General features: G+C 39.8%; 1 protein-coding gene across 5 annotated transcripts in view; it reads right to left on the bottom strand.

The window, feature by feature from the left end:
- efnb1 (ephrin-B1) overlaps positions 1–25,140 on the bottom strand; it is a 269,311-nt gene that overhangs the window by 11,787 nt on the left and 232,384 nt on the right. For all 5 annotated transcript variants that reach the window (XM_059977031.1, XM_059977030.1, XM_059977029.1 and 2 more), the window contains 2 exons: positions 4,402–4,494; positions 894–1,025 (listed from right to left, as the gene is read on the bottom strand). In XM_059977031.1, the coding sequence (XP_059833014.1) occupies positions 894–1,025; positions 4,402–4,494 (225 nt within the window). The remainder of the gene's footprint in view (positions 1–893; positions 1,026–4,401; positions 4,495–25,140) is intronic.

Below are 25,140 nucleotides of genomic sequence, written 5' to 3'. Positions count from 1 at the left end.
ACAGAGGTTACTTTTTGAGTGTGAACTTTATTTTTACTGCCGATTTGGGACATCCTGACATGTGTCACACGAAAGGGTCTGCAAGTAATATCTCCTGTAATGTCCATAAGGTCTACGTGGCATTCTAAACACACTGGCTGAGGAAACTAAGAACTGTACACACTGAAAACTAAAGGACTGAGGAATGAAATTCCATTGATTGTTTTATAGGGTATTGACTGAATTATTTGACAATAATTACTAAGTTCATATCCAAAGGCACCAGCTGAAAAATCAGAAGAGGGAAAGTGAACAGACTGTTTAGATTATGCTGCTTCATGCAGCGTCTGATAATGGATGCAACAGACTAGTCAAAGAAACAGCCTTCCTGATCCCAGACTCCTCCTCCCCCACAGGCATTCCATGATAGATTCAGTTCTGATTCAAACAATGTGGAAGGGGCAAGATCTAACTAAAGAGACTGATAGATGTGCAAACCCTTCAGGGAAAAGGGGAGAGAATGGCATTCACCTTTTAGATCTTTCTTGGGGGGTGGATTCTCAAAGGTGAAAGATGTTATTTATTCTGGTGGGATTGTATTATAAATGTCCAGTTTCATAGCTAAAACAAAATACCAAGTTGCCACAAGAATTTTTGAGAGTAATTTTCTGAATTCATGCTAAATGCGCCCACTGGAAGAACATAGCCAAAAATTTGGATCTCTGCTCTGTTAAATTCTACAGTCATTGAAACTGATAGGTTGGAGCATCATTCCCAGAAACATGAAAACGGAAAATTATTCCTCATGTCCCACAGGTCAGAGGTGCAAGTTCAATCTCTTTCTATCACTGAATTGATTTACCCTCAGAAAACTGAATTATGGAAAGATATCCTGGCAACTGTCTCTTCCTCACCTGTGTTCCCAGAATTCTCTTCTGAAGATGACTCTTTCCAGAGGGAGACAACGTTCTTCATTGTGTTGTCCTGGCCTTTACCTGGCGCTTTGGTAGGATCTTTTTCTTTCAGCGGTGGTCTTGTGTTTGGATCTGGATGGAAGGGAGATGGAAATTACTGACTGCCAGCTGTTTGGGACTTCAGTGCAGAGTTGCTGGTTAAGATCAAGGTGTTAAATGGAAAGATTCTGAAGTTACAGCACACAGCATCAGTGCCAAGCTGAAGAGTAGAGGGCTTTTGATCTTGGAAGTGACATCAAAGAGCAAAAAGTTGGGAAATTTAGAAGGAAAGTTTCTCAAGACAACTCATGTTCCCAATTTTTTAAGCTTGGTTATAACTTGCCCAGTTCCATGAATTAATAAAAACAGGGAGATTGCCGAAGGGGAAAAACGTGACTCAAGCATCCTATCCTCGCATTGTGAGGATCCAAGTCAAGATTCTATTCCAAAGTGTTGGATTGTATTAGTACTTTATACACTGTGTTACCTGTGACAGGTAACCAGACCACACTATTGATACCAAGGACCTAAAAGCATGATCTAGATGGAACTTAACTTCAGGATCACAAAGTAACTTATACTTGTATTCGCATTCTCACACTCTCCACCTATTTTCTACTGAAGATAGACTGACAAGTTCCCGTTAAGAGTTCTGAGCCATAACGAGGAAGTGAACTGCGTTTTAGTGCTAGTCAGCTTGCTGGTCAAGTAACATGTCCAATGCTGGATGGAGTGTTGATATCATCCAGAAGAGCTGGGTGGAAATTTGGGGAATCACCGAGGTGTATGAGGTCAGCTGCAGATCCTTCTGTGTGGCCAAAAGGAGCATGATGTACTTGATACCATCCATCACCAAGAGAGCTACTGAAACCAAGATCAAAGGGAGTCATGAGGAAATTCAATGACCACATTCCTACCTATCTCACAATAAGAAAGTGTGGCCTTCAGTCAAATCCCAGTCCCAAGGCCCCAAAGCACAAGTCCATCAGCAGGAGAATTCAGGCCAACTTTCTTCCACTGATTCACTGGCAATTCTCTGTTCACAACTCCTTCAACACTGGAAGTACAAAGGCCAACATCCAGTTTGCTTTGCTCAGTAATATCTACACCATAATTACTTAATAATTAGCTCCTTAAGGTTTCAAACATCTCAAGATGATATTCATTGACATCCTTCGGAATCAAGACTCCAGGGGTATCTGGGCCTGTTGCATCTGCATCTTTGAATACATACACCAACTCTTCATGACTTCTATCCAATGGTTTAAATAAGGGGTTTGATGAATGTTCACCAGTCAAAAGAATGGATTACATTGAAAAAACATCATGACCATAATCAGGAGGCTCAACATTATTCAGTATAAAGCAGCTTCCCTGACTCTCAACATTTTTATTCCATGTGGCTAAGCACCCTACCACCACTGAATGGGACTACTTTCTATTTTATCAACAGGATGCACAGCAATAACTTAAAAGGTTCACTTTAGCAGTCTTTCCTGGCTATGTGACATCTATGAATAAAAAGTGTGTTAGCAGCAATATTTCTGGATCATTATTTCTTGCAAATCGTACATCATGCGGATCTGGATGCATCTTGCTGAACTGTTACCATTCATGGTTCATTTTCTGTAATTGCTCTTGCATGGAAGCTAACAGAGCAAGGCCTTCAGCTGCTCACCTGGGGTAAACACCATCCTCTGAGAGGAACCAGGAGGAACAATAAATGCAACCTTGCCACAATCACAAAAGTATCGCAAAAAAAGTTAATGGTATCTAGTTGGGCTACGAGATTTGTGTTTGAAAGTGATGAAGAATGGCTCGAGGTGCTGCCTCACAGCACCAGACACCTGGGTCCAATACTGGACTCAGATGTGAAATTTGTATATTCTCCCTCTGACTATGCAGTTCCTCTGAGCACTCTAGTTTCCTTCCACATCTCAATGACTTGGGGATTGTTAGAGTAGTTGGCTATGGCAAATTGCCCCTAGTTTATGGTTGACTGGTAGAATCTGGAAGGAGTTGATCAGAATGTTAATATAGAATAACTGTGAATGGTGGTTGATGATCGGTTTGGACTCATTGAGTCCGAGGTTCCATTCCAGTGTTGTGCCTCTCTATGACTCTATGACCATGGATTTTGATAGCACTAAGAAGAGGGTTCTGTTAGCAGCTGTTGAGGTTAGATGCAAGGGTCAGTCCTTCCATTCAATTTCAAACTGAAATTGAGAGGACCAAGTTATGTGGTTTGTGTCACTGTTGGGTTTCTTGAATCTGCCAATTGTGAACGTAACAAAACTCTTTTAGTCAGGGGTATCCTAACTGCGGCTGCACCTCTTACTGCTAAAATCTCAAATTTCTATAAGCGTTTAATGTCATTTTGTTATTGTTCCCAGAAGTACAATGTCATCACTGTGCATATAAATACAGGGATGACAATAAGGAACTTCTTAATTTATTTTCAATACTTACCATATTTAAAGTTAATTTTCAGTGCAATTGTCATATACAATTAACAATCATACATGACAACTAGACTAAAAAAATTACCACAATTGATTTATTGAGAGTTCCTACTCATATTATTAGCAATAGAAATATTTGCTGAGCAGTAAGTATTGATTTGGGGAGAGAGTCTGAACAATCTAATATTGTTGGAAATGCATTACAGCAGGAATTATGCAAACTCGAAAGAGTGAAGACAAAATGTTTTTTTAAATTCTTTCCTTCTAATATGCCATTGAAAAATCATCCACTAAATCCTATCAGTATTCTCATGGCAAATATGAAAATTATCACAGGGTTCTACATTAAAATCATTAAAGTCATTTTTAGATTGGTAACAGTCTGTGAAGAGATTAAGGTGGGTATTTAGCAATAGTAAGTTTAGATTTGTGAATTTCTGGAGTAGCACTGTGACAGATACAAAGGGCAGTTGCCAGGTATATAGATAATTTTACATTCATGGATAAACAGAAACATAAATATGCAGCCATATATGAGAGAGTATGAGGCACATGTGTGACAAAGATGCTAATAAATGGACTCGGGCAAAAAATTTGTCAAGCAGTCAGACAGACAAAGAAAGCCAAACAGAGATTGACAAATACATACAGCAATCAGTTGCATACATGTAACATTTGTGCAAATAGATCATTGCAATACAAAATCTTCCATCAATAATTTTTTTAGTATAGGTCAACAGTGAATATTCTGAATAGAAAGAAGCCAAGAGTTTCGGAATTGCCTGTGTAAAAGGGATCTCAGGCATTCCCTTTGTTCAATGCTCAAAATCTAACATCAGTTAATAGAGGCATTCCACACTTCACTGAAGGCCAAAGTCTTGTAGGAGTATGGTGTTTTGGAATTATCCACAGTCTTAATGATGTTTTAACAGAAATCCCACAGCACTGACTTTAGCAAAGTACTTTGTGGGAATACCATATGATTAGGGCAGTGATTCCATGCTTACCTTGTCCAACTTTCATAATTATTTTCATGAATCGAGTTTTGCACACGCCACCGTTTCTGTTCTCCAAGCCTTCATATGATCCATTAGACGTAGCTGGAATAAAGAACTGAAGGTTATTATGACATTCAGTGATTAAATACACATTAAGAATGATATTACCAGGAGCTATACACCAAGAAATACATTTATATTGCTCTTAAACACATGGAAAGTCCTCCCCATATACTGAATTACTCTGAAACACTAGGCAGTGAGCAGGCAATACTCATCACTGACACGTCAAGTCTGGAGCCACCAGTTCCAGATCAACTGGTGTTGAGTGCTGTAGAGCCACCCTGTCCCAAAATGGTGAGGTTCTATGTGGCACCAGGGCCTTGTACAACATAATATCTTTATACAGTATTGGCAGAACAAATGTGAGTTTTAGTTGTCACAGTATATAAAACGTATAGTGAAACAAAACGCCAAGATTGTGCTGGGCAGCCCACAAGTGTCATCGAGTTTCAGGCCCCAAGACAGCATATCCACCAGTCACTAAGTCTAACCAGACATCTTTGAAATGTGGGTGGAAACTGGAGCACCTGGAGGAAACCCACATGGTCACAGGGAGAATGTACAAACCCCTTACAGCCAGAGGCAGGAATTGAACCCTCTTCTTACATCTGAAACTGTAAAGTATCATGCTAACTACAGTATCAGATATCGTGCAACTAAGCACACCCACCTGTTATGAGCCAGTTGAGAAAATACTGATGGCTAGCTCAGGCACATTCCGAGCTGAGTCAACTGTTAACTCTTTAGTTCCAGTGGTACCTCACAGTTCCAGAGACCCAGGGTCAACCCTTACCCAAGTGGAATTTACGTTTTCTTCCTGTGGCACTGAGTTCCCCTAGATACCCTGTTTTCACCCTTATGCCAAAGGTGTGCTGCTTGTCGTGTCAATTGGCTGCTGTATATAGTTTTTAATGTAGGTGGATGGTTGGCCACGCTTAAAAATGGAGGATGGATATCTCTGCATTTTAGGGCTGGAAAGGCTAACTATTTTTACTTTAAAAGATTGGGATCATCTTTCTGGCCAAGCAGCATTTCTAACTTTAGAAGCAATGAATAGGAAATAGTCTTCCCTTCAGATCAAGGAGTCAAATAAAGAATATTGCCAGGCAAACTGCCTTTTAAAATATTTGTTTCCATTATTAAATGTTTAAATTGATATTTTGCAAATATTACATGAAATACAAGATCCCATTCCAACACTTAAAATCGCATTATGTTGAAAAATTCTCATACCTTAACTTGTTAAACAAGATTAACATCTATTGAAATTCCTAAACCACTGCCAACTAAGTAGCACATAATGCTCACTCAGAGCTTGCATATAATTGTAATTCAATCAATCACGTATATATGTCAAGTTAAGGGTGTTTAAAAGGTTCTGAACAAAATATACCCTGTTGACAGGTTAGTGTGAACTAATTGTTTGGTTTTAACTGCAGGTGCTAGAAATATGAAACTACTCAGAGAGGCAATATCAATGTAGAGAAACAGTTAATATTGTAGATTATAAACAAGAAATTTTGTAGGTGCAGGAAACACAAGTTGGTGGAGGAACTCAGCAGGTCAGGCAGCATCTATGGAAATGAATAAACAGTTGATGTTTCAGGCTGAGACCCTTCATCAGGACTGGACTGATTGTCTTTACCAGAACCTGCACGAGGCATTGATCTGAAATACTCATTCTGTTATCTCCACTCTTACAACAAGATGCAACCTAAACCTTTGAATTATTTTCTCCAGTTTGTGCCTTTATTCTAATTGTTCCTTTCAGCATCACTTCATGCAGATGGCCTATAACTTCTATACCTGTACAAGAATTGTTAAAAGTTATTGTTTATAATGGATGTATTCCAGCAGGATGATGCGCTGGAGATGACAAGGAGAACATTGTACCACTATCCAAAAAGTGAAGCTACACCATCAGAATCTAACGGCACCAGGCTCAGAAATTAAACTAGAGGATGAAGTTATGGTACACAAATTGATATAGATGGAAGAGGCACAGCAATAGTGACTTGTGGATATTGGTCCATATCGTAAAGAACAAGCAACATGGTCTATGAAAGTGTGCAGAAGAAACATTACTAGAGTTAATTAAGAGATGAGAGATTGCAGCTAAAGGATTCGATTCCCTATGGAGAAACAAAGGTTCAGAGGAGATTTGACAAGCATTTTTAAGATTATGATGAATCTTAAATGGAGTACATGGAGAGCAGCTGTTCCCATTTGCAGGTAGTTTAAACAACCACGGAGTCAGATTTAAACTGAAGGGCAAAAGATGCAGGGCAATTTTGCACAGAGAGTGGTAACAATCTGGAAATTGTAAGGATGGTGGAAGAACTCATCAGGACTTCCTCGAGGGAAGTGGAAAGGCATGAGGCATAAATAATTTACAGGGTTAGAGAGATGGTGTGGGGGCACAGAACTGAACAGATTTTTCCAAAGGGAGCTGACATGAATTTAATGGGATGAATGCTCTCCTTCTATGCTGCAATGACTCTCTGATTCAGTGAATAGTAATGTTAACAAGCCTCCCAGTGGACCAAGGTATCACCATATATGGAAAAGGTGGGAAAGAGTGGCATCTGGATAATTTCTCAAATAACCTTATTATCTGGAAAGGGAAACCTGTTAGTCGTTCACAGACTGCCAAGGGTGAATTAGGCCTTGGGAGAAATTCTCCAAATTATTAAGACAAACATTCTTATGCACTAGCACGGATAACAGTCTTCTACAGGAAATCCTAGCTAGAAATCAACCGCCCGAGGACTTATTACCTACATTTGTGTGCTTTATATTAGCACAGTTCAAAAGCTAGACATCAACCCCTGCTGACATATCAAATCTCAGTAATTCAGGAAAAGTTTACTATGAATTACTGAATTGCACAGGGACCCGTGGTTTTGACAAGCGGGCCAGAGTTAGTATTATAAACCCACAGAGTGTGTTGCACATTTGGGATACCTGACATGGAATCGTTCTGAGAAATGCCACTATCTCCACCAAAGGTAGGGAAGCTGAAGTGTTTTGGCGGCAGTGTACACAATGTGCAATCCATTCCCGCAACACCACTCCTCAGAAAAGTGAGCAATAGCTCGGCACAGCAGAGCTCGAAAAGCCTTGAAGATAACCTCAGCAAATTCCCCACAGTGAGAGGATGATTACCCACCAGAATGGGAGAGAGAAAATATATCAAATTCATTTGCTACATTCAATGAACCTTTTCAGACAGGGGTCCTTGAATACCAATGTTAAAATAAACATTTCACAACTCCACAGGAAAAATATTCTGCATTCTCTATGAGTGAAACAGAGTTAGTGAATTATATTCAAAGTCTACCCTTAAAACAAACACATTCTCAAGGAATGTAGATCAATTGTTATTGTAAAATTTGAATATCAGTGCGAAAAGTAATGCCTGTTAAAAATTTGAGTGATTTTCCTGCTGGTTCCCAGTTTAAGTTTTTGCCCTTAAATTGATTCGATGGTTTGGCAGATTCATTTAGACTGTGACATCGTATATTCAGGCAGAAGTGAATGCAATCTGGAGGGGCCTGACTGTGGGAAGATGGATTTGTAACTCTTCAAGTCAGGAAGAAATTAGTATACAAAACAAAAATGAGCTTGTTTGAAGTTGAACTCTATTATCCTCTGTTAACATGCACCTTCATAACTTCTATGCAAACTACCAGAGGCAGATCTTCCATTGTAGGGTTTGATTCTCAGAAGAAGAGTGAATTTAAGCATGTTGAATAGTTCTTTCATGCCTTGTGTCCCTAATTGAAAGAATCTTTTATATATCATCTGCACCCCAAACCATTAGCTTAATCTCTGAAGCACCTACTTGGCTGAAATATAATCAAATGATGAGACTATACAGCACTCAAACCTGAAGCTCCCACTTAGCAAAAAGAGCACAACACATCTTTCAGAGTGTTTCAGGAAAAATAAAAAATCTATGTTGAATAAAGATACAAGCCAGAAGAAATTGAAATGACGATGAAATAAAAGCTAAATGTTCACTGGCTACCAAAGCAGAATCTGTTTACATTTTTCCTGCTAACAGGAACGATGTTTGTTGGCTGTCTTTCTTGGACATTTAACATTCATTAATATCCTTTCTGGAAGGATTCCAAGCTGACCAAGATTATCTATTTGCTCCTTTGCTTTCTGGACTGGATTCAAATTTAATGCTGGTTTGAATTATGGATCATTCTGATGTCCCTAGGCCTAATGAAGATTACATTTGATTATTTATATACACGCTTCCAAAACTGTTTCCACAGTAACAATCAAGGTGGCAAAAGATAATTTGGGAGTCTTGGAGTATTCCCATTAAAACAAAGACAACTGAGTTTGAAATGTATGTGTCTCTCATCTGAGCTATCAAACACCACCAAACAACTATGAAGTCTCACCAAGCCCCTGTTCAAATGTTTTCATATAGATCAAATTCATACCCTCCAATTAAATCCTCAATTAATATCTCTTGATAATTCTCTTTCCTCATTCTGGTTAGAATATGAAAATCCAAATGTATGCTCATTCTGTAGCTATGCAAATTTGCAAAGTGAACTGCACTGACTACATAGGTGCCAGAATTAATCACCACCCTTAACTCAGTTAGCAGTCCATGATCAGTAATGGAGTCAGGCATTTAATCTGACAAAATACACCCATTGTATGCAGGGTACAAACTCAGTAAGGTAAAGTGACATTTTACTCCAAACACATGTGAACAGTAGTCAAGATTTCTTTGCAGCTGAAAACCAGCAGAAACAAATCACTGCTGAATGACTCTCATCTTCAGTTTATTAGTTGATTAATGGTGACAGACTAAATATCAGATTCTGAGGAAAATGAAAGTTAACTGATGATTAAAAATTACAGTACATCATGCTTCAATTTAGCCAAGAATTTAACAATAATTCAACAAATCAATTAGTTGAAATATAAGTCATTTATAGGAACTGTTTGAGCCATAGATCAAAGCACCTTGCAAGAATACTTGCGGCAATATATTTTGCAGTGAGTTTCTTGCTCCAAGGGAGACAAAAAAAATGTATTGCATGTAGCTTTTCAGACTTGAACTTTAGAAGAAGGTAGCAAAGTCGAAAGATGGCCGATGTTCTCATCCCTAGATCATTATTGCTGATGATTACTCACAGCTCCTCAGTTAACGAAGATATTTCTGTCTGCAGATACCACAGGTGCACAATGGCCAGCATTACAGCAGCTCACACCTTAGTTCATCAGCTCCACTTCCTGCATAACACCAGCCACCCAGAAACACATCTACTGTGATGAAGTGATTTGAGAGGTTAGTTATTGGCTAGAATTAACACCAGCCAATTGAGGGCTTGGACCTCCCTCAATTTGCCTACTGCCATAATAGGTCTACAGCAGATGTAATCCATCTGGACAACAGTAATACATGCATCAGACTGTTGTTTATTGCTTATAGCTTAGCATTCAACACCATCATACCCTGTTCTAGTCAACATGCTTCAAGATCTGGCCCTTTGTACCTCCCTCGGTGACTAGGCCCTTGTCTTTCTCTTCAGGAAGACTACAGTCAGTACAGGTTGGAAATGACATCTCATCCTCACTGATAATCAACATAGGCGCAGCTCACTGATGAATGCTTAGCCCATTACTCTACTCTCTCTACACTCAAAACTGTGGCTAGCACAGCTCAAACACCTTCTACAAATTCACTAATGTCACAACCATATTTGGCAAAATGGTGACAAGGGAGCGTAGAGGAATGAGATAGATCTGCTAGTAAGACCAAGAAATTGACTGTGGATTTCATTTAGGAAAGGGAATTAGGGAGAACATACTACAGTCCTCATTGAGGGGTCAGCAGTGAAAAGGGAGAATAGTTTCAAGTTCCAGCATCTCAAAGAATCCATCATGGGCCTGACATATTGACGCAATTACAAGGAAGGCACACGTACAGTGGCTATACTTCACTCAGAACTTGCAGAGATCTGCTATGTCATCCAGCAAATTTCAACAGGGCATTCTAACTGTTTGCATCACCGTCTGGTATAGAGGCACCAATACACAGGATTTTAGGAGGCTTCAGACCCCACCCACTCAATCGCAGCCACAAACTTCCACAACATCCATGACATTTTCCAAAGGTGACAAGTCAAGAAGGCAGTATCCGTCGTGAAGGATCCTCACCATCCAGGATATGCCCTTTTCCCATTCATACCATCAGGGAGCAGGTACAGGAGCGTGGTGATGTACGCTCAGCACTTCAGGAATCACTTCTTTCTCCCCTGCATGGGAGAATGGTCCATGAACACTAACCTATTATTTTGCTCTTTTATTGCACAATATATTTGTTATATATTTTTATTGAAACATGCTATTTCTGGCATGAAATTCTAGATTTCTACTGCCTAGGACTGAGAGTCCCAGTCTCCAAATAAAGGGTCAACCAACCAGGACTGAGAGAAGATTATACTTTTTCACCCAGAGCACAGTGACTCTTTGGAAATCTCTACCCAATGGGGCTAAGGTGGTTTAGTATATTCAAGAAAGATTTATTGCTTTTTAATTGTTGAATGGTCCAATAACACTACCTTTCTATTTAGCTCTTTTATTGCACTATGTATTTATGTTTTTATATAGTCTTCTAGCAACTTGTACTACTTTTTAAAAGTACAGGTAGTCCCTGAGTTACGAATGCCTGACTTACGAACAACTTGTACTTACGAACTGAGGAAGGAGAACGCCATCCACCATTTTAAGTTGGATCGCGACACCTTCTGCCATTTTAAGTCGTTGACTTTGACACTGTGTTGAGTGTGTAACTTTGTATTTGGCTTAAATTTTTCTTAGCAAGATTCATCCTGACCCCCTCCTGCCTTTTCCAGTCGGCTGGTGGCGCAGTGAGATCAGCGCTGGGCTCGAGAATGGAGGTTCCCGAGTTCAATCCAGTGATAGACTGCTCCAGAGCCCGCTGGGTTGATGTTGAGCTCGCAAATTGACCTTGGAAAAAAACACTGGAATATTGAGGAGGATCAAATACCAAAACCCAGCACAGCCCCCACTTGTCCCATTTAACCTGTCTCAGTGTGGTGGACTTCAGGACCCGGGGAATTCAGTGTGGTGGTCCTTAGGTCACAGCGGAGGTCGGGACCCGCCACCTGCAGTGATTCTGTTCCGTTGGCGGGAAGCGATCACGATTGAAAATAAAGTGGAAATAATGAAGCGTTTGGAAAGAGATGAAACGTCATCGATCATTGGAAAAGCATTAGGCTACAGTCTGTCAACGATCGGAACAATTTTAAAGGATAAAGTGAGCATAATGGAGCATGTGAAAGGCCCTGCCCTGATGAAAACTACGATTATTACTAAGCAACGCAGTGGTTTAATTATTGAAATACATACATTTTATACGCGTAGAAAAGTAAAATATATACTATACACTAAGACTATACTTTGACTAACTGATGTACTTGTTCCGACTTACGTACAAATCCAACTTAAAGACGGACTCAGGAACGGAACTCGTTCGTAAACCGGGGGCTGCCTGTATTGCACTGTACCGCTGCTGCAAACCAGCAAATTACACAACATGCCAGTGATAGTAAACCTGATTGCAATGGGTGATAGGTTCCTTTCCTTCATTCCTGTCAGGGTCAAAATTCTGAAACTCCTTCCCCATCATGCAAGTTTTCACTAGGCAGAGTGCAGGGGTTCACAAAGCCAGTTTCCTGTCCACAGCTGAAGTGCAGTAATGGATGGACAATAAATGATGGCCTGGCTGAATAAAGGTACAAAGAAATGCAATCAACCTCATGTATCAATGATTAACAGGGCAGGCAGTACCGAGCTCTATAGTGTCAGCTTAGCTATTACTGGTTAGGCAGAGAACAGGATAAATGGGCATCAATATTTTTGTTTGAAATAGAGAAAAAATGATACCTAAATTGCTATCATTTGGGCAGCAAAAATGTTTTGATGGCTCTGTAATAGCCTTCAAATCTGCGAATGGATGCAGAGGAACAGAAAGTTCCTTTTATGGGCTTGATTTCATGGCTCTAAAGACATTACTCAGAGGGATGTCAGGATTTGGAGTACAGGCTGCACAGGACTGTGGGATTTGCAACTACTTGTGAAAGGGGAATTTGCTGGAAGGAAAGCGTTGTTATTCTGGTGCAACATGGCTGCCTACCCTGCCATAAATTAATTAGTAAATTTTAAAACAAACTTTTAAGAAAGCTTTGATGCAAAATACTGATTATTGCTATAGAAACCAGGCTTAGTTGTTTATAATGCCTGAAAGAAAGGGGAATTTCGGTGGTATAAACTACCTAAAGAGAAGCAACACATCTCCATCTTATCCATTCTTTAATCAAAATAATTGGTTGATGGCTTACGGTAAATGTACATTGGCTTGACATCACATAACAAAAGTAATAAGTTTAGGCAGTTCCTTCTGTATTTATTCTTGAGCTAACTCCAATCCGCTCCACACACTGAATTATTCATGTCATTCATGCTACATATTATGAATAGAACGATTTGTGGCAGCATCATATAAGATGTCGCCACTCATCAGGTCGTTCATAATGACCTGAAGCGACATCACTCATTGAGCTTTCTTCTCTGCCTCCTTACAGGATCATTAATCACCATGACAAGAATCACTACGAAGTAAAGCTTCTCCGGTGGAATGAAATGTAGAGGATGATAGAACGGTAGCACTACAAACCATGTCACTATTCTCCTGTTTGAACAGACTAAATACCTTTCCTATTAATTCTTGGTTTAAGGAGAATTTTCCTTTACCTTTCATAGTCTTCACACTTTTTTTGTAATTACTTGCCTCTTTTGAGCGTATAGTCAGTGAGAAGTGTCTGGTCAGTAGGGAAAATGTTAGATTAAATGGCAAATTCAGAGAGTCACTAGATTATAGCACAGAAACAGGCCCTTTGGCCCAACTCATCCATGTCAACCAGAATGTCTGTCTGAGCCAGTCCCATTTGCCTGCATTTAACCAATATCCCTTGAAAGCTTTCCTATCTAGCTACTCATGCAAATACCTTTAAATGCTGATTTCAAATATATATTTATCCAAAGCCATCAGCTTGAGTGCCTGGACCTTCACAGCCCCATTGGACAGAAAACTCCCAAAGATTCACTATGTTCTGGGTGAAGAGATACATTCTCCTCTCCGACCTGATTGGCCAACCTTCTGTTTTAAGACTGTGACTCCCGGTCCCAGGCAGCAAAAATCTAGAAATTCACGCTAGCAAAACAGAATTATTAATTACCAGAAATTATTACTGAGATTATTAGTAAGTAGGACCCCTTATATTTTAAACAAGGTAACTTGCTTTCCTGCTTTTTATATAAATGAATAGGATCCCCGAGTGTTGGCAAAAATCTCTGAACCCAATGCAATCTCAATACAATTATTTTTATTTAGTTAATGTGAACAAGAAGACCCAACCCATCTGATGGTAGCTGCAACAATGTCTGTTGAAACAGAATGATTTCAGATGTTTAATGCCTTGCTGGCATTTCATTGCAGCGGGTTGCACTCAGCATTGTCGAACTACTAAACAAATTAGTTTAACATTCCAGCTCACGGAGTGTAGACAGCAGTGGGCCTAATTTATCAGCTGTAAGCCTGTTGATAGTTGTACTATAAGGGCTCCTTTGTGCTTCTTTCTTTTCCCCTCTCTTTCAGCAGTTGATAGAGCCGCCTCAACAGCCTCTAGAGTGTTTTCTGAGCATGTGCCAAATAATATTTAGTGCAAGTTATTGACTGAAAGTGGTTATATGCATAGGAGTAAAAATACTCAACTCAGCCATCACATACCCTAACAAAAGGAGTAAGCTATTCAATACAGGTAGTGAAAGCCTCTCATACTGCATTCACATTCAGAACTAGAAACAAGATTCTTCAGTGCAAGGTGCTCAGCCCTGAGCTATTTTCTAAGGTGTCAACTCACACCAGAGTCGTTACGAGACAGAAAAGCTGCAAGCTCTATCTGTCACATTGGCCACAGGGGACTGCCAGTGGCATTACCTTGTTTCTTTCTGTTGTGATTCCGTGTTTTACTTTCTCCCTCATTCAAGCTGCATGTTTTCTCATGGTTTTTCCCGCCAAAGAGCAAGAGTTCTCCACACCCACCTTCCATGCAGGCGAAGTCCAACCTCAGTGCACAGTCTTCACTTTGCCTCTTGCACCAGTGAAGCAGAGGAGGGGGTGACAGGAGCCAGGCTTTTTTTCAGCACACAAATCATGATTTGTTGTGAGGAGACAGATCAAAGCTCAGCTCATGCTATCAGAGATTCTGTAGCTTCAACAATTTTGGAGATTGGAGTATCCTCATTTACATTCCAGGCTTGATCCCAGGAACAAACAAGCATGAAACATCTGAAATTATTTCTCTCTGCTAGATTATACTCAATATTACATGAAACCATGCATAGCTGTGTGTGAAAATCACATGGTCTCTGTACTTGCCCAGGACGAAAGAAAAACACTAGTATCCAATTGGAATCACCAGCAATAGCCATTGATATTGGTCTTATCAATTCATTTCAGAATCCATTTAGCCAATCCTTAAGTGTTCTTCCTGTTACCAATCCCCAAAATCCCACATGCCTTTAACAACCATGGGAATAAACTCAATATCGTTCATACTTCCTTTTAATTGTTACTTCTGAAATGTCAAGTGTGAAGTCTCAATTCAAATCCAGACCAATTCTTCCCCCAGCTGAGGAGGCATCTGAAAGTCTGACAGGTCTGCAGTCATATGTAGGCAGACTAGGGAAAGATTTCAGATTTTTTTCCTCTGAAGGTTATTAGTGAACCAGATGGGTATTTCTAAAACCATATTCCAATTACTTTTACCAAGACTAACCTTCCAAAAACTTCCAGATTTATCTAATGACTTGAATTTCAATTCCACAGCTGTCATGTTGGTTCCTGATCTCTAACCCAGAAATTTAAAACCACACTATCATACCCATAAAATGTAAGTTGGCGAGCAGGTACTGCTTATGAATTATCTAATAGCAGGAGATGCCCATGCACAAACGAAACCAAAGATAATACATTCGGCAAATACCTGCTGAGCTCATCTGACCAATGGGAACTGAATTAATCGAGTTGGACAACAGAAGCCAGGAAATAATGCAAATAAGCAAGTAATTGGAGATGTCATAATTTATTTTTATTTAGAGATACAACACGGTAACAGTCTTTTCTAGCCCAGCAAGCCTGCACCACCCAATTACACCCATACAATTAATTAACCTACTAACCTTTCCATCTTTGAAATGAGAAAGGAAACTGCTGTACTTGAAAGAAACTGACATGGTCACGGGGAGAATGTACAAATTCCTTACAATCGGTGGCAGAATTTGAACTCAGTTTGCTGGCGCTATAAAGCATTATGCTAACTCCTTGCTGATTTTTTTTCCGTACAACACATGCACTTGCCAGCAAGCATTGCAGCGTAGCATTAGTGTAGCCCTTTTCTGTATGACTAAACCTTTTTTCAAATCAAATCAAGTTTGATTATCATTCAAACCTTGCATAGATACAGCTGACTGAGACAGCTCTGGAGCCAAGGGCAAAACGTTCAAAAGAGTAAGCAAACATTCAGAAATAGCAAGTAACATAATTCAAAAGATCAAGCAAAAAAGCATTATCACCCAAAATAAAACATATATAGTCCAAGATCCTGAGTGACAATGATGATACATTCTCTTGCACACCATCTAGCTTCTCATTCCACTGCTTGAACACAAGGGGACAGCACCGGTGGGTGAGGCCTGGCCCCATCGCAGCTCAACCACGCCATACTGTTTACATGTCTCCCATTTGATCTGCAGCAGCAGACAAGCCCAAAGCTTGAGGCCCAGTTCTCGCTACAACTGAGGCTACACAGCCCCCATATCGACTGTCCCTCCATCAGACAACTGAAGATAGTTATCATCAACTCCTTTAGCTGCCCATGTTTGTAGGGTTTGAGGATGAAATCTAAAACATCGCTTATCCGTTTGGCTTCAGTTGTACACAATGAGCTGCATCTTTTTTTCTTCAACTACAAGTGGATTGAAGGATAAGAGCCACTACCATGTCATAATGTATTTGTTATATCTCTCGAAATGTCCCAAATGAAGGAAAAAATACATTCCATATATTTGGCTCCTTCACTTCAATGGTACATCAAATTTCCAGTCACTGCATTTCCCTTAAAAACATGTCATCTGATTTTAAAGTGTCTGCTGATTGGCTGGAATGAGCTAACACATCAGAAAGATCAACCCTGACTCCAGGTCCTCCCGAGGTTACGGCTGGGTTCCGTTCCTGTGAACCGTGTGTAACTCAAACAGTTCACAACTCAGAAATGCGACTGTGAACCAACTTCCCAGGTGGCAGAAGATGCTTGCAGCCCTGCAGCAGCTAGGAAATCCATAAAGCTGGTCTCCCAAATGCTTATTCTTATATCTGAGCTGTATACAAGCTGGGCATTCATAGGCTAGAGTGGATTTGTATATTGCAGTACAATCAGCTTTGTGATATATACAACTTTGACGGAAGTTGAAACCTGTGATATTCTTAACTTCCTCCTGTTTGAACAATAGAAACTGATCACTGATCACTGCTTTTTCAATGGAAAGACATATTAATTGGTAATTAACTCACTTCTAGATTCAAAGCATCTGTACAAATGCTTCCTGGCATTAACTAATCACCAATTAACATATCCTTTCTCCTTCATTACTGCCTAAGAACACACACAGACTTTTCAAACCTTCAGGGCTTTTTATAGGTCAGACAAAATCAGCACGACTTCCAATGTGCCCTTTAAGAGTCTATTTGATCTCATAAGCCAGAGACAAGAAGAAAATCTGACTGTACTCTTGCTGCTCTGCCCAAAGGATTTTTTTGAGCTCCTGCAGAGCATTAAGGACGTTAAGGTACTGGTGTTAAACAAGGTTCCTTGAGGGTTAGCTTGAATATGCAGCAAGAAGTTCATGTATAATCTTGGTCCCAATTTTTCTCTCTATCTTCTACTAACATCAGAGACGATTGTCATCTTCCTATTACCACTCACACACATCACGAAAGATACGATAGAGATGACATTTCCTGAAAATCGCTATCATTCAATGCCCAAGGGCTGCTTGTGTCGATTTTCAGTCAGACATCAGAATACTTGGCCACACTTCTGTCTGAAGTCTGCAAACAAACCAGTGCCCAACATTGTCTTTAGGACACTGATACAATCTGGTCTTGTATTAGCTGGAGCTTACTCTGTCCACAGGAACTAAGAATTGTCTGGCCAAGTTATGGATGCTGCCAATACTGCAGCCAGAAACAGACATACTCACACCCACTTGCCAATTGAAGGGGCCAACATCCAGTTGCTTCACTGTAGCTGTTGAAGTTTCTATGACCCTAATCAACAAGCTGTCAGCAACGGTTCACTACTGACAGCTCTCCAGAACTGTTCCAGTAAAGCATAACCATGAAAATAGTTCATACTTTTGGTCAAATATATGAGCTTATTATTACTGTTGCTGGACTTTCCATTGATGCCAATGAGACAAACTGACCTCATTAACGAACCCATCCAAACTAATCTAAAAATCACAGGTACCCTGGTGCCAAATAGATCTCGTCTTCCTCCTCAATCTCCACCATCAGCCAATTCAATTTATTTATTTATTTATTAGGATACGACACGGAATAGGCCTTCAAGCCACACTGCCCAGCAATCCCCTGACTTAATCCTAGCCTAATCATGGGACAATTTACAATGACCAATTAACCTGTCAACTGGTACATCTTTGGACTGTGGGAGAAAACACACAGAGTCATGGGGAGAATATACAAATTCCTTACAGGCAGCGGCAAGAATTGAACCCTGCTCACAAGGAATGGCTGACAGGATTGGATACTGCACGGGCTCTGGGACCAGACAACATTCCAGCTGTAGTACTGAAGCTCTAGTTTCATCTCTAGCCAAGCTGCTCTAGCACAGCCGCAAGAATTACATGTCCCCAACAATGTGGAGACTTGTTCTATCCAGAAAAGCAGCTCAACTCCAATCCAACTAATAGCCACCTAAACAGTCTACTCTCTTGTCATAAGTAACCTAATGGAACTGTTGTTAAGAGCAATCACGAACCGTTTATTCAACAATAAATCACTGACACTCAGTTCTAGGCCTCAGAGGAAACATGAACCAACACACTGAGTACCAGAGGCAAGGTGAAAATGACTGTCCATAATATTAAGGCAAGCATAGTTTCAAAGACCCTGGTAAACTAAAATCAATGGCATCAAAGGGAAGACACTCCAGTATTTGGAGGCAAATAAAGATGGTCGCAATTCCCAAAGGTCAGTCATTCCAGATGATAAAACATCAAGACAGCTGTCCAGCTTCCTAGACCCAATCATTCTCAACTGCCTCAATGATAACCTTCCTTCCAGCAGAAGGCCAGAAGCAGATGCCAGCTGATAATTGCATTCATTTGTGTTCATTTAATGTTACAATTGCTGTCTATTGAGAGTGTTCTCCTGATACCAGAAAATTGATTCAGTAAGTTGGTGTTACTGAATATTTTTTTATATGCATTTTTAAAGTTGTTTGTTACAATCTGCCCAAATTGTTAGGCTTCATGTGAGAATGATGGAAGATATTGGTGAACTATGTTGATTTTTATTGATAGGAGTGTCACTGGCAGAGCTAGCATTAAGGTGATGATGAGCCATCTTCTTGAAATGCCGTAGTCCTTTTGCTGAAATTGCTTCTGCTGTGCTGTTAGGCAGGAGATCCATCAAAGGCCCCATGTCTGCTTGCAGCAACACCTAGACAACATTAAGGGGTGAATGAGCTGATAGATGGCAAGTGACATTTATGCCACCAAAGTACCACACCACGGCTATCAACAGGTGAGAGTCCTAACGAGTTCATCTTCAAGGCAACTTTTATAGATGTTCATTGTCAAATCCTCCACCATCCTGGGGCTAACTAGAAACTCAACAGGATCACTGTGGTTACCAGAGCAGTTGAGAAGCTGGGTGTCTCTAAACCATGCGGGACAAAGCAACCAATTGACTGACACTCCAACAACCACATCATATTTTTCCTCCCTTCTCCAGTGGTTTCGGTGTGTACCATCTACAAAATGCTCTGCGGTTAACCACCTAGACTACTCAAACAGCACTTGCGGTGGCTGATTCATTATCAAAAGAACAAGAGAGACAGGCACATGGAAACCCAACGACTTATAAATTCCCCTACAAATCACATACAATCCAGATTGTTCTTCATTGTCAATGGGTCTAAATGTAGAACGCCTCCCTAACTGCAAATGTAGCATTAATCAGTGTTGTATCCAGCAATGAAACACATCTCATAGCCAGCATCAGTGTAAGGACAAAACGTCCCCAAGCCTTAAGTGTTTGTCCATCCAAATCCTTCAATCTTTTATCCTTCACAGAACAAGCTGTTCAATACCTTTTGCAGGTGCAGAATAGAAAAATAACTTTACATTGGCACTTCACAGAACAAAGATATTAACCCAGTATCTAATCTCCCAATGATGCAACAGGTAGGCTGTGGTACCCAATTCCACCCCTCAGGTTTTCAGATGTGAAGGTTAAGCTCTGTTTTCAGATCATGCGTGACCAGACCCACCTCCGTAGGCCCACTATGAACACAATTTTCCTCAGATTGACTTCAACCTAACAAATCCATCTTCCTCCACGTCTAGTAGAGATCAGTTAGATTCACTCTAAACACAGCCAGATCTTGGCTCCTGGTCTATCCAGATTTAGCAGGAAGTCTCAATCTCCTACATTAATTGAAAGGGCTGAATTCATGACAATTTCTCCAAGGTAATAAAGGAGGAGCTCATTCATTGCTCAGCAGATTCCAGAGCACCATCTAGTCCAACATACAACAATCTCAATCCCAATCCCAGATATGAAGAACTAAAAATAAATTCTAGACATTGCCAAAATAAAACAAACTATATCTGAACTGAAGAACTAATGACACAGGTTTGCAAGGGTTTGTCTGGGCACACAAGGGGTTTTGTTTAGTTCTGCTAATGCAGGCCTATAAAACACTTTACAAAATTGTCTGCAGTCTTAAAGCCACAAGTCAGCAATTATTTTACCAGTATTTATTGTGAGTAAGGGGACTGAGTAGACATTAACATTTATTGGAAACAAGGCTTTTCCTGACCTGCTTGCTTAAACAGAAAGAACATAATGAACTCACTACAAAGGAAAATACATTCAGTGTTAAGCGGAGTGGAAACTGAGTGCTGACAGATGTTTGCAATGTGTCTCAAATATCATTCCAAATTAAAAATATGTAATATATACAGTTTAATATAATAGACAAATACAGCTGTTGCCAGATTCATAGACAGGGACCATTTGCTTAAAATGAGTAACTTCGTGAACTAGGATGCAGAGGCACCGTGGAATGTTAACCCAGATAATGATTGTGAGCTCTGGGATCTATCCCAGAGATTTCAAAGCAAACACAACAGATACAGAGATCTGGGCTGTGTGATCTTGCAACTGGTGTTGTTGGGCAGGGAGGTAAGAGGCAATGGTGTGGGAGCTCTCAACTTTCCTTCGGGAATGCCTCTTTCTTTTTGTAAATGGTTTCTCTTCTGATTAAGATATATGGCAAGCCCTGTGGACAACACCACACCTTGAATTCCATATCTTTTGAGGTACCAAACTACTTGTTGGATCAAATTATTCTACAACTTCTTAAGGATTCTTTCTCCAAATCTCACTTTGCTCACATTCATTCCATTGTTCTTTAAACCATTTTTCTTTCTTTAGATAAGGGTTAAAGGGGGAGGGTTAAGGGGAGAGGGGAGGATCAATATTACTTTTCTTTTTTTTCATTACATTTATTCTTTGCAATTTTTTTTTAAAAATTAATAAATAAATAAAAACCAAAAAAAATTGTTATGCTAACTAGTGCACTAGCTTGTCACCCTATCCAAGGATGCAAAGGATTGCTGGTTCAGAGTGAGTTAGCTCACCTATTAACTTCATCGGCAAGAGATCTGACCACTCCCTTTAAGAGTCAATAAATTATTTATTTGACAAAACAAGAGGAATTTGAGGGCTTGCTCTTTGGTCAGCATTAACTTTTCATAAGAAACACAGTTCACCATTAAAAAAAACTTGTTGATCCTGTGTTATCACACTCCTACACTCGACAATGAAGCACGCCACACAATTGGATAAATGAAGGCTCCCCGAGAGGGGCATACAATGCTTCAGTTACTTGAATCTCCAAAACCAAATGTTGCATACATTGATATTTGAGTAAAAGAGCAATTCATCATGTGCAGCCTCCGGGGTATATTTCAAGCAGCTGGCATTTCAAGTTTCAGCTTTGTCACAAGTTTTATGACATATTTTGACATGCCAGCCATCTTAATCTTCTGGATATTTGGATCTAATACAAAAGAAGCACACATGCTTCTTTCTTTGCCACTATTGTCAGCAACGGATTAGGACAGATCAAAATATTTCTTCACAATTTTATTATTTTTTCCCATTTTGCCTCAAATCGATCCTACGATTGATTCTCAGCTTGCACGTGAAAGCACTTACAGTTCACGCCTGGGTGCCATACTTGAATGTAACATAAACACAATCTTAAACCTCATCCGATTGTCGCCATCATAAAAAGGGGGTAAAAACTGATCAGCAGGATAGAAGCATCAGGATGGTGAATGATGCAAAGTATTTCTCAGGGAGCTCAGGGTGTATCTAAGAAAATGGAGCAAGAATTACTCGGTGTAACAGAGTATAACTTTAACACTGAAAATAAATAAATAGATATACAGGATATGCCAACTGAACACAGCACAATAAGGTGTATAGTGAATATCAGAAAGTGCAACTTCTTCCTTGTACTATATTTCAGACTTGCTGCTTATGTTGTCATTAAATAGATGCCACTTTGTCTAAATGCAAGATTGCACCATTCAAGGTTTCTAAAAAGCAAAATCTTAATTGTTCACAACTCCAAAAGATGCACAAATAAACAAGTCAAACACTGCAGAGAGGAGTATAAAGCCAGGGACAGATGATTCTGCCAATGTTAACATTAAGGCTGCTCGAAAGGCTTGGAATGGAGGAGGGGAGGAGCGAGAGAGAGAGAAAAGCTTGCTTAAAATGACATGCTACTGTAGAAATAGTTTCTGTATCAGTTGTTAGCAGCACAATGAATTGGATCTGACAGTTGCAGGAGACAGAAAGGGCATTTCAATCTATTGTGCTGCCTGCTGACCACTGAGGGTCTGCTCTCATCAGATCACAGACGGCAGCCAAATTAAGCCAAAGCAGTTTGTGTTGAGTATTGTACTGAGGAGGATTAGCCCTCGACTCAGCCTGGGAAATAATATTAAAGGACAACCTTTAGAAATCTTTTGAGACAGCTGCACCATGGGAGACAGGAGCCTAGAACCCAGAGTATTAAAAGCAGAGTCAACCATGTAGGGAATACTTTACACATGTAGAAATAATAGCATGAAATTATTTTGAATTCTAGTAGATTTTACATTTCTGTGAGATTCAGAGACTTCCCCATGCACAGCGTTGTCAACCCTTCCTCAAGCTTTCATAAATGCTTTATATTTGCCCACCATAAGGAAATTATTTTCCTGTAAGATCTAATCTTTGTTTTATGATCTTTAACCTTTGAAAATTGGTTAGAATAAATCCCTAATCCATCAGCCTACTCCTTTAATTGTCACAGATCAGCTGTCTATATTAAAACTTTTATGCTTGACCATACACAGTATAGAATCAATGTGATAAATACTCACTCCCAGCGTAGCCACTTCAAAACCACCAGTCCCATTAAATGACATTGCAGTAATGGGAGGGATGTAGCTAAGTCCAAGAGCTCACTGTGTGGTCACTGCAGCCAAAAAAAACATCTAGCATGCAGTCTCTCTGTAGCATTCTTCACATTACTTAATTCCTGGTCATTGGATGGAATTTTGTTCAAACACAAAGGATAGTTTTCTGGATTTGAAATCTTACAAACGTAACGATATTAAAAAGACCCATTTGATTATTTTACTTAACAGACCAACTGAGTTCAGTTTGAAATGATGCCTTTCAATTTACAAACTCTTTGGGAATATCAAATGATTCCTTCCAAAGACCAGTCAACACAAATCCACTACCCTTAGCAAAGAAGTCAGCTACGCACTGTCAGAGATCAACAAACTTTCTATCCTATGAACAACAGAATTCTGAAAGTACGATGCCTCTTGCATTAAGGCTTACATTCTTCTGAGGTGGCTGCTGTATCATTCAGGAGTTAGTGGTGTTTATCTTACTATGAAGTTCTGGATTTAAGCCCCTCTAGAGAGACAGGAGCACACCTAATAGTGAAGGAGATTTGATCTGTTGGAAACATTGGATTTTATATCAGATGCTTAAACGATACCCTCTCAGATGAATGCGAAACATCCACATTTATCCCTCAATGACCAACATTAAAACACATTGCTCACTCACTTATCTCATTACTATCAGTGGGAACTGTCTGCTGGCAAGCCTATTGCTGTGTCTGTGACTGCATTTCAAAAATATTCAATTGGCTGCACGCACTTTGGATTTTGAAAGGTGGTATGCAAAATGAGGTCTGTCTGATTTTCCTAAATGTCAAAAAAATCAATAAAATGAACCAGAAGTCAAACCCATTGCTAGAAATAGAGATTTCTATTTACAAAGGCAGATAAACAACTATTGCCAAAATTGTACTGAGGCAAGCCAGGGCTTGGATCACAGTTCAACTGTTAGAATTTGCTTTGCTACTGGGTAACAGTCTATTGGAAACAGTGCAAAGTGAAATCAACATACATATGCAAGCCAGCAAAATAACAACTTTTATTTTAGACAACCAAAACTTAAGGGATAGTAGTAATTCCCTTGCGATTTCTTCTAGACAGAGTTTTTATGATGCAGGAAATTCCAAGGCATCACTTGAAACTGGCCCTCATACCTCATTCTAATGAGTTGACAAGTTTCTGGCATCTGGTGCTGGACCCGAGGCAGTTCACCCAAGGATGGGAATTTGGTCTACTGTCTTGCTGGGCAGCTTTCCCCAGGTTTGGAGCTTAGAGTAGAGGTGAGGGTGGGGGAGTGGATAAAGCATGGGCAAATTGACAAACTACCCTTCATACTCTACAGCAAGTAGAGTGAAATCCTTCCACACATTTCTTGGCTAATCATTACATTTTTCATATGGCGCCTTTAATGATGCCCTGAGATGCTCTGCACTTTCTTTAAGAATTTTTCCATTTTTATAAAAGTAAAGGTTGGGCAGAGACCAAGTTTTATTCTCTTTAATCCCAGTGGGGGCCTGAGTTGCATCAAGCTGGGATACAAAAAAGTTTCTGGGCTATTTATTGCTCCCTGCTTGGGTCTCCCATTCATGAAAGGTCCATTTTTATAATGGAAACAAAGGTAGCACCATTTGGCATGAAATAAACAGCAATAACAACAGATCATTTTCAACAGCGTTGAAAACAGCATTAATTCTGGTATCAATAATAAGTCAACCATTTGTCAAAATAGCACATGACCTTCAAAATTTGATTTGACAGTCTAACATCCTATCCAAAAGA

This window comes from Hypanus sabinus, chromosome 8 (genome assembly GCF_030144855.1).
Source record: "Hypanus sabinus isolate sHypSab1 chromosome 8, sHypSab1.hap1, whole genome shotgun sequence".
Classification (NCBI taxonomy): domain Eukaryota; kingdom Metazoa; phylum Chordata; class Chondrichthyes; order Myliobatiformes; family Dasyatidae; genus Hypanus; species Hypanus sabinus.
Note: the sequence above shows the minus strand (reverse complement) of the source record. Positions and strands in the feature narration are given on the sequence as shown.